This window comes from Oryza sativa, chromosome 1, assembly GCF_034140825.1.
Source record: "Oryza sativa Japonica Group chromosome 1, ASM3414082v1".
In the NCBI taxonomy this organism is placed as follows: domain Eukaryota; kingdom Viridiplantae; phylum Streptophyta; class Magnoliopsida; order Poales; family Poaceae; genus Oryza; species Oryza sativa.
Window position 1 is genome coordinate 28,865,481 of NC_089035.1, and position 10,130 is coordinate 28,875,610.

Below are 10,130 nucleotides of genomic sequence, written 5' to 3' on the forward strand. Positions count from 1 at the left end.
AAAATTAACCATGCCAAAAGTTACCAAAATTTAACATTGACAAAAATTGGTAAGACCAATTTAGGCCGCAAACCAAACTAGCCCTGTATTAACATTTCAACTCTGCTCCGTCACAAGCCGTTAATGACACATCAGCAGGCACGCTCCACACATCTCGGTCCACTGAAGACCGCGTCCATCCGCGAATCCCTCCGCGCACTCCCACCCCACCCCACCCCACCCTCCCCCCTCCTCCTTATTCCCCAGCCCGACCCGATCTCCAAACCCCTACCACCATTCCCCGCAGCGCGGAGCCGCCGCCACTCCCCCCCACCCTCACCCCGCAGACCATTCGGAAAACCTAGATCCGAGCCTTCCCCCTTCCCCTCCCCCGGCGGCGGCGGCCATGGCGACCCGCCGGGCCCTCACCTCCGTCCTCCGCTCCGCCTCCCGCCTCCGCGCCGCCTCCCCTTCCCCGTGCCCGCGCCGCGCGCCGCTCCACCCCCACCGCCGCCCGTCCCCCGCGGGCTTCCTCCTGAACCGCGCCGCCGCCGCCTACGCGTCGTCCGCCGCGGCGCAGGCGGCCCCCGCGCCTCCCCCCGCGTCGGGCAAGGCCACCGGGGGCGGCAAGATCACCGATGAGTTCACGGGCGCTGGCGCCGTCGGGCAGGTGTGCCAGGTGATTGGCGCCGTCGTGGACGTGCGGTTCGACGAGGGCCTGCCCCCGATCCTGACCGCGCTGGAGGTGCTCGACCACAACATCCGCCTCGTGCTCGAGGTGGCGCAGCATCTCGGGGAGAACATGGTGCGCACCATCGCCATGGACGGGACCGAGGGGCTCGTTCGCGGCCAGCGCGTGCTCAACACCGGCTCTCCCATCACTGTAATGCCCTCCCCCCTCTTGTTCCTTGTCCATCACTATGTTTGGAACTGTTTATTTGGATCTAGTCTGACGAAATGACGGACCAGTAGTCGGTAGATTTGATCTAGATGTACGGATCCGTGTATTGATTAGGGCAGGCTCACCTTACAGATCCGCGACTATAGTTTGTTAATGAATCCATGCACTGATTTAGTGCGGATTCACATATCAAATGCCAAATGGCGAGGCCACAAATGGAATTTGACTCTTACGAACATAATTATGCAATACATTTTCTATGTTCAAATGCTGCCCCGTAGATTCATTTTTCCAGTCCAGTCATGCCATCTGGAGATGGAGAAAACATTTACCGTTGGATAATTTGGTAAAGGTACTGAATGCCCTTATGGGCCTTTTCCTTTTCGTCTCTATGGTCCCAGAATCACACAAATCAAGGAGGGGCCTTTTGTCTTTTGGGTGTAGGGGCTTTATGAAGGGAGGGTTGAGAGAAAATGCATGTGACCCAATGTAGGTTCCCAATCTCAAAATGTGCTATGGGATAACGGGAAGTCCAAAAATGTTTCTTTTAAAATAAAGTTAAAGTTATCATGTGAAGTTGAAAGTTATATTTGTTTTCCTGAGAAACTTAGGAAGCTTAAGATTAGGTGATGGGGGTTGACCCTTTTTTTTTTTGTTTTGCTTACAGATATTGTGGTTTGCTGATTATAAGTTCTGTCACTCTGTGCGGCTTATAATGTGTGTCAAACTAAAGATCATTTGTTATTTACCTGTGACAAAAGGCTATATATATTGTCCTTGAACTTTGATGTTGTAATGTCAGTATAACCATCTTTGATCTAAACCATGTTCTTTATATTTCTTTGTTTTGTCTGTTTTAGGTTCCTGTTGGTAGGGCCACACTTGGGCGTATTATGAATGTCATCGGTGAGCCTATTGATGAGAAGGGAGATATCAGTAAGTCTAAATGATATCCATTTGTATATTGTAGGTGTATGCATACATACTATATTTTCTTCCTTATGATCTTTAGTTATTGATTACCTTTCTTTGCCACAGCAACAAACCACTTCCTCCCTATCCATCGTGAAGCCCCTGCTTTTGTTGAGCAAGCTACAGAGCAACAGATTCTTGTTACTGGAATTAAGGTACACTAATTTCTGTCTCTTCTGAAATGATTTTCTTAAACCCTGTGTCTTTTTAAATTTCCTAGTTGGTTAGGTTTCTTAATTGTCAAGAGGCGTTCCTTTTTGTACCATTTTGTCTTACACAAGGATTGCACATTTATCAGGTCGTGGATCTCCTTGCACCCTATCAAAGAGGTGGTAAAATTGGTCTCTTCGGTGGTGCTGGGGTGGGCAAAACTGTACTTATTATGGAGTTGATCAACAATGTTGCGAAGGCTCATGGTTTGCTTTCTACAGAGCTTGATGGTCATATCCAAAGTCTTGTGCTGTGCATTGCCTTATCTGGTTGACCTGTTTATTTTAGGTGGTTTCTCTGTCTTTGCTGGTGTTGGAGAACGTACTCGTGAGGGTAATGACTTGTACAGGGAAATGATTGAGAGTGGTGTGATTAAGCTTGGTGACAAGCAGGTAAATAAGTCACATTTCAAATATGATATCAGTATATATTTTCTCTTTAATGAAATTTCTCCTTACAAGGTAGTATTTTCCTTTGGCAGAGTGAGAGCAAGTGTGCTCTTGTCTACGGGCAAATGAATGAGCCCCCGGGTGCTCGTGCTCGTGTTGGACTGACTGGTTTGACTGTTGCCGAGCATTTCCGTGATGCTGAAGGGCAGGATGTGCTTCTCTTCATTGATAACATTTTCCGTTTCACTCAGGTAAGTTTTGTGAGACCCTTATGCCATCTCATTCTGGCAATTCTAGCAATGGTATTCATGGTAGTTGATGCACACATTATTTTTTGTTATGTGCATTATTATTACACCTGACAAAGCTGTTCATTTGATTATTCTGTATTAGGCAAACTCCGAGGTGTCTGCCCTGCTTGGACGTATCCCATCTGCTGTGGGATACCAGCCAACCCTTGCTACTGATCTTGGAGGACTGCAGGAGCGGATTACCACCACAAAGAAGGGTTCTATCACATCTGTTCAAGCTATTTATGTGCCTGCTGATGACTTGACAGATCCTGCCCCTGCTACTACATTTGCCCATCTTGATGCTACTACTGTGTTGTCACGACAGGTATGCCTACCTAATCTTTTTACAATTTGAAATATTAATATCTTTCCTATCATAAATGGATTTATTTGTACTGGATATGCAGATTTCTGAGCTTGGTATTTATCCTGCTGTCGATCCTTTGGATTCCACATCCAGAATGTTGTCTCCCCATGTACTGGGTGAGGACCACTACAACACAGCTCGTGGTGTTCAGAAGGTTCTTCAGAATTACAAGAATCTTCAAGATATTATTGCCATTCTGGGAATGGACGAGCTCAGTGAGGATGATAAGTTGACAGTCGCTCGTGCTAGGAAGATTCAGCGGTTCCTTAGCCAGCCCTTCCACGTTGCCGAAGTTTTCACGGGTGCACCTGGAAAGTATGTTGAGCTGAAGGAGAGCGTTCAAAGTTTCCAGGTATGTATTTTGACTGTTGTTATTTATTCCCCTTTGGAACAACATTTCCACAGTAGAGTTTTTGGCTGCAAGTTACAATGTTTAGGCTATCGTGATTATTTAGATACAAGAAGAGAGCAGGGTTTTAGTATTTAAGTTGGAACTTGGAGATCATGTGACAAGAACTGTGGTTCATGAGATGAACTCATCTGTTATGGTCATAGAACATAAATTAAAACCTGATGTGGCATAAAAATCAATTTACCTGCTATTTAGCTATGCTAACTTGACAATATTTGTCAAGCCCTGTATCATCTTCCTTTTCCTAAGTCAATGGTTACGTGGCTACAATATAGTACTCCGCAAGGCAGCAGCATATTGTTGCAGTGTAACAAGTAATAGAAAGTAGAAGTGCTAACATTACTCTTGTGAACTCGTGTCAAACATTACCAGTACATCTGGCCATTTTCTTATTAGTGAAGAGATATAGTTTTTATGACAGCCAAAAATGCGTCTAAAAAGCAATATGTTTTGTTATCCTTGTTTCTCATGGTGCATTATCTTTGTCCTCGGGGGTCTTACAAAATCATCACTCCAATGTCTACTCTTTTTTTCCACCAGTCATATGATCATGACTCTTATCTTGTGCTGTCTGCATTTCTACCGAGTAATGAATTTTCTCAACATGTCACAGGGTGTATTGGACGGGAAGTATGATGACCTTCCTGAGCAGTCATTCTACATGGTTGGAGGAATCGATGAGGTCATTGCCAAGGCAGAGAAGATTGCCAAGGAGTCCGCTTCATAAGCGATGCAATTTTTAACATTTGGAGGTCAACATGTTGTGCCTTTTATGTTTGTTAGCCAGGACATGTACTTACATGCAGGAGGCCCGGCCCTGCTGATCGATGTTTTTCCCCTCCACTTTTTTCCAAATAAGGATTTGCAGTGACCTATTTGTTTGGCTTACTGCCCTTCAAGGAAGAATTGAGTTCTCTTTTTGTGTGATGTGCGGCCAGTCCGGCAGTCCGTGAACTTGTTACTTGCTGAAAACACTGAAATATTGGTCTCCCATACAGCACCTCTGTGAAAACTCCTCATTTATACTTCCAACATGTTTTGAGAGCCGATATAAGCCGTGTTTCGATTCAAAATTTTTTCTTCAAACCTTCTATTTTTCCGTCACATCAAATGTTTGGACACATGTATGGAGCATTAAATGTTGACGAAAAAAATAATTGCACAGTTTGCATGTAAATCGCGAGACAAATTTTTTAAGTCTAATTACATCATGATTTGATGATGGATTAATTATGCTTAATAAATTTGTCTCGCAGTTTACATGCGGAATCTATAATTTATTTTGTTATTTGTCTACATTTAATACTTTAAATGTGTTAAAAAAAATTTTGGCACACGAACTAAACACAGCCATAGAGCATATCATTGAGGTTTCTAGCTGTTCCGAATCCTCTTCGAGTTTCGTTTTCAGCGTAATTTGTATGGTTCTATTAACCTGCAATTTCGAAATTTCGATGTTCATTTTTTATCGCCTCGCCTTGCATATTTTCCATGTCGCCTATATAGTTAACATCTTCGGTGAAATATTGCTCTTTTTTTAAGAAGCCTTCCTGAAATATTGCACTTGTAATACGTAGCGATAATTTTCGCATAACCAGCTTATATTTTGTAGCTTAACGTGAGACAGAGGTTAACGGGCCTACAAATTTCGCGTTTAACACCTGGCTAGCAAACAATGGGCCCCACCTGTCAGTACACCGTGTCCCGTCTCCCACGTGTCCCATTCGCATCCGATTTGGCAATCTCCTGCGCCCAGAAGGCCGGAACAGCTCAATCGCGACCGCCCAATTCAAAACGTAGGCCCGGAGATGCGATCGCTGCGGGGAGCCGGCCCAATAAAGGCTCCCTCGCTAACGTCTCTCTGCCGCTGTCCCCTTCTCCGGATCCCTTCGAATTCTGAAATCCCCAAATTCTTCTCCGCCTCTCCTCCCCTCCCCCTACAGTATTTCAAAATATTTCAAATCACACTACACTCTCCGTCGTCTCCTCTCCTCTCCTCTCCTCCCCCTCTCCTCCGCCTCTCTCGCATCTGAGGCTCCGATCGCCGGCGACCCCAGCCAGAATCCGCCGCCCCGTCTCGCCCTCCCCGCTCGACGAGACCGCGCCGAGCGGCGAAGAGGTAAGCCCCCAACTCGCCTGCGGTTTTCTCGGGCCCGAAACCCTAGGCTTAGTCGCGATCCCGGCGGGTTACTGACGCGCGCTGCGGCGGCGGCGGTAGCGGCGCGGCGGGTGTCTCGCTGAGGAGGTTGGATTTGATATCTGTGACTGCTCTGCAGGCCTAGTGTTCTTCGCACCTCGCGATGAGTAGCGCGGTGAAGGACCAGCTTCACCAGATGTCGACGACATGCGATTCGCTTCTACTGGAGCTCAATGTATGTCACCGCTTGCCGATTCAACCATTTCCCGGCTACTCGTGTTGGTTCTGGCATGGCAGTGGAGGATTTACGGGGTTTTTTTCTTCTCTCGTTCTGTTTCAGGTGATTTGGGATGAGGTCGGTGAGCCCGACACGACGAGGGACAGGATGCTGCTGGAGCTCGAGCAGGAGTGCCTGGAGGTCTACAGGCGGAAGGTCGACCAGGCGAACCGGAGCCGCGCCCAGCTGCGGAAGGCCATCGCCGAGGGCGAGGCAGAGCTCGCCGGCATCTGCTCAGCCATGGGCGAGCCGCCCGTGCACGTTAGACAGGTTAGTTTCTGGCTCCACCAATGGCTGTAAAAGAGGTATCGCATGGTTGGATCAAAAGATGGAAGTCGAATTCCTGTGGAACTGTGCTAATTGGCGATGGAAGAAAAGGAAGATTTAGTAGAGAACTAAAAGCTACGATTTCTGTTGTAAGATGATAGTACTACTGCTTGCATTGTTGATCTGATGGAGGTAAACCGTGTAGAACTCCATCAGCAGTTAACATTTTTCTAACTGATTAGTAGTAGCGTATCAATATATTAAGGGAAAGTGTTGGCAGAGCTTACATTTCTTTCTCACTTCTATTCTCGACTTTATGCCCAGTTACTGCTCAATCGGTTCTATACTTTTTACTGCTGTTCCCATGCATTAGCAATTTAGGATATATGTTTTGTAAAATTTATCTGTTTCCTTCAGTTTGAATATGTTCAGCATGAATAATATATTTACTGTTTTACCGGCAGCATGACTAAGTTACTGCCTCAAGTACGTTTTATTTGTTGAATACATTCTACCTTCTTGACTAATCAATTCTGCTTGACTGTAGATTTTAGCACTTCCTCAGCCATTCATGCAGTAACATGCATTTCATCTGAAATTTTGCAGTCAAATCAGAAGCTTCATGGCTTAAGAGAGGAGTTGAATGCAATTGTTCCGTATTTGGAAGAAATGAAAAAGAAAAAGGTCGAACGATGGAACCAGTTTGTTCATGTCATAGAGCAGATTAAGAAAATTTCGTCTGAAATAAGGCCAGCCGATTTTGTTCCCTTTAAAGTTCCGGTTGATCAGTCTGACCTGTCATTAAGAAAGCTTGATGAGTTGACGAAGGACCTGGAATCCCTTCAGAAGGAGAAGGTCATCATCACTAATACCATCTTTATCCATTTTCACCAGTCATGTTGTCATCGTGTCTCTATCTATCAAGAATCCTTTTCATTTCTTGTATAAAATCTCACTATGCCATATACATGTTTGTTTCTCACAGAGCGATCGGCTAAAGCAAGTGATAGAACATTTGAATTCTTTGCATTCCTTATGTGAGGTGCTTGGCATAGATTTCAAGCAAACAGTATATGAGGTGCACCCTAGCTTGGACGAAGCTGAAGGATCAAAGAACCTGAGCAACACTACAATTGAGAGGCTTGCTGCTGCCGCAAACAGACTGCGTGAAATGAAGATCCAAAGGATGCAAAAGGTCAGCATTGCCTGTACCATTGTAGAGGTATCAATGAACACTTTCAGTCTTTAACTTGGTTAATCTGATTCTGGCAGCTTCAAGATTTTGCTTCTAGCATGCTCGAGCTATGGAATCTCATGGATACTCCACTTGAAGAGCAGCAGATGTTTCAGAATATAACATGCAATATTGCTGCTTCAGAACAAGAGATAACTGAACCAAACACCCTCTCCACAGATTTCCTGAATTATGTAATTTATCATCACTGAGATTGCAAAAATTTATGTTCGTACTGTGTTATATTTTTATTAAGATATGAATGTTCATCGACTATACTTATAACTGTAGGTCGAATCTGAGGTGTTAAGGCTTGAACAACTGAAAGCAAGTAAGATGAAAGATCTTGTTTTAAAAAAGAAAGCAGAACTAGAAGAGCATAGAAGACGTGCTCATCTTGTTGGCGAGGAAGGTTATGCAGAGGAGTTTAGCATTGAAGCTATTGAAGCTGGTAAGATACTCTCCTGCCTTACTGCCTTTTATTGTGCCTGACAATTGTCATACCAGACAGAGTTCATATACCTGGTCTGTGTTCTGTTCGCAGGAGCTATTGATCCCTCACTAGTACTTGAACAAATTGAAGCTCACATTGCAACAGTGAAAGAGGAAGCTTTTAGCCGGAAGGATATTCTTGAGAAAGTTGAAAGATGGCAAAATGCTTGTGAAGAGGAAGCCTGGCTGGAAGATTACAACAAAGTATGGATGCTAGCTGAAGCTACGTGGTCTTTGTATATTTGTTTAGCAAATAATGTGGTACTGATATTTCCTGGCTTTGGCTTTTTTTAGGATGATAATCGTTACAATGCTGGGAGGGGAGCACATCTAACACTAAAGAGGGCTGAAAAGGCTCGTACTTTGGTCAACAAGATTCCTGGTAATGTTACTCAATGATTTATGTGTTTGGAACTTCCTTATCAAGTGCATATTTAATTTACAATTTTAACTCTTGCCATTACTACAATCTGATATCCTGCTGATTTGTGCTGAGCAGGAATGGTAGATGTTTTGAGAACAAAAATTGCTGCATGGAAAAATGAACGAGGAAAGGAGGATTTCACATATGATGGTGTAGGTTTTCTTACTCTTACACATTACATTGATCGGGTCTATTTTTGTTTCTTGCTGAAGTGCCTTTCTTGCAATTCTTACAGGTTAGCCTTTCGTCAATGCTTGATGAATATATGTTCGTTCGTCAGGAGAAAGAGCAAGAGAAGAAGAGACAAAGGGTATTATGCTCTCGCCTAATATTCATGTATTGTCTAAATCATCTTTTCACCTTCTGTGAATACGCTCTAATACTTGAATATACCTGCAGGATCAGAAGAAGCTCCAGGATCAGCTCAAAGCGGAGCAGGAAGCTTTGTACGGATCAAAACCCAGTCCATCCAAGCCCCTAAGTACAAAGAAGGCACCTAGGCACTCTATGGGTGGTGCAAACCGAAGGCTATCTCTTGGTGGAGCCACCATGCAACCCCCGAAGACTGATATACTGCATTCAAAGTCTGTTCGTGCTGCCAAGAAAACTGAAGAAATCGGCACTTTGTCCCCTAGTAAGCCCTACTAGCTATCATGTGTCGATATATTTCTTTTTCCTCTTATTTTCACTTGAACATATGTCTAACTCAAGCAAACAATATCAGGTAGTAGAGGTTTGGACATTGCCGGATTGCCTATCAAGAAGTTGTCTTTCAATGCCAGTACTCTACGTGAGACGGAGACACCTCGTAAACCTTTTGCTCAGATCACACCAGGAAACAGTGTCTCGTCGACGCCTGTGCGCCCTATCACCAATAACACTGAGGATGATGAGAACAGGACTCCGAAGACATTTACAGCACTGAATCCCAAGACTCCGATGACTGTTACGGCTCCAATGCAGATGGCAATGACTCCCTCTCTGGCCAACAAGGTTTCAGCAACTCCAGTTTCCCTTGTTTACGACAAGCCAGAGGTAACATTGCAGGAGGACATCGACTACTCCTTTGAAGAAAGGCGGCTCGCCATCTATCTGGCCAGGCAAATGGTTTAACTGTTGATCAATTTATGTACGTAGTTGAAATCTGACTGCATTTTCTTGTCGGTGGCCATTGCGTATGTTGGTCAACAATAGTCGGCCTTTCCAGTAGCACTATTCTGATTTACTGCAATTGTTTTAATGTTTTCTACAACCAGTAAAACAGCTCTATACATTAGCTTGCTCACTACTCAGTACAGCTTTCTCGGCAGCACGAAACATTTCTGTTCTCTTTGATGAATACTTCTTGCTGTGGATAGGGATAGTTACTGTTACATATACTGTATGCCCTCCAGAATAGAAACCTGTTAGTACGGGAGGTATTATAGGAAGGATCGTTTTGGAATTTTGGTGGTTAGCCTGCACAGTAAGTTCCATCAGTTTCTGGATTGTCCCTCGCAAAGAAAAAAGTTTTCTTGATTCTGGTAATTCGTTTGTCCCACCTGACTCCTTGAAAGTCTTCTGGACATGGGAAGCTATCGTATCGTATCGCTCGGGCGAACATGATGTGTGTGTCACTCTCGAGTGAGCAGGCCACCGAAGGCTGACTTGACTGACTCCAGCAACCAACAAACGAGCCAGTCATTTTTCACCCCGGATTTTTGTCCCAAAACACTTTTCCACCACCGTCAAGCCTCAAGCAAAACCAAAACGCTACGTAACGCCCATCAACACCAT

The 10,130-nt window shown here is 44.6% G+C and overlaps 2 protein-coding genes across 2 annotated transcripts; both read left to right on the forward strand.

The window, feature by feature from the left end:
- The first annotated feature begins 237 nt into the window (after positions 1–237).
- On the forward strand, positions 238–4,516 carry LOC4324151 (ATP synthase subunit beta, mitochondrial-like). The gene is made up of 9 exons (XM_015765493.2): positions 238–862; positions 1,741–1,816; positions 1,919–2,007; positions 2,151–2,268; positions 2,351–2,454; positions 2,544–2,702; positions 2,845–3,069; positions 3,152–3,463; positions 4,137–4,516. Exons 1-9 carry the CDS (start codon positions 386–388, stop codon positions 4,248–4,250), a joined length of 1,674 nt encoding a protein of 557 aa, XP_015620979.1. The 5' UTR covers positions 238–385; the 3' UTR covers positions 4,251–4,516.
- Positions 4,517–5,392: 876 nt separating this feature from the next.
- Positions 5,393–9,646, forward strand: LOC4324106 (65-kDa microtubule-associated protein 3). The gene is made up of 13 exons (XM_015773279.3): positions 5,393–5,642; positions 5,800–5,895; positions 6,001–6,207; positions 6,811–7,059; positions 7,190–7,399; positions 7,477–7,632; positions 7,730–7,889; positions 7,983–8,134; positions 8,225–8,312; positions 8,430–8,506; positions 8,590–8,664; positions 8,754–8,988; positions 9,079–9,646. The coding sequence occupies exons 2-13, from the start codon at positions 5,824–5,826 to the stop codon at positions 9,465–9,467; spliced, it is 2,070 nt and encodes a 689-aa protein (XP_015628765.1). The 5' UTR covers positions 5,393–5,642; positions 5,800–5,823; the 3' UTR covers positions 9,468–9,646.
- The last annotated feature ends 484 nt before the right edge of the window (positions 9,647–10,130 follow it).

What these genes read in the sequence shown, in the direction of transcription:
- LOC4324151 (XM_015765493.2), top strand. Translation starts at nt 386, where the DNA reads ATGGCGACCCGCCGGGCCCTCACCTCCGTCCTCCGCTCCGCCTCCCGC. An exon ending in ACACCGGCTCTCCCATCACT is followed by an intron (nt 863 to 1,740) that starts GTAATGCCCTCC and finishes TGTCTGTTTTAG; the next exon opens with GTTCCTGTTGGTAGGGCCAC. An exon ending in CTACTGTGTTGTCACGACAG is followed by an intron (nt 3,070 to 3,151) that starts GTATGCCTACCT and finishes CTGGATATGCAG; the next exon opens with ATTTCTGAGCTTGGTATTTA.
- LOC4324106 (XM_015773279.3), top strand. Translation starts at nt 5,824, where the DNA reads ATGAGTAGCGCGGTGAAGGACCAGCTTCACCAGATGTCGACGACATGC. An exon ending in AATCCCTTCAGAAGGAGAAG is followed by an intron (nt 7,060 to 7,189) that starts GTCATCATCACT and finishes TGTTTCTCACAG; the next exon opens with AGCGATCGGCTAAAGCAAGT. An exon ending in AATCGGCACTTTGTCCCCTA is followed by an intron (nt 8,989 to 9,078) that starts GTAAGCCCTACT and finishes AAACAATATCAG; the next exon opens with GTAGTAGAGGTTTGGACATT.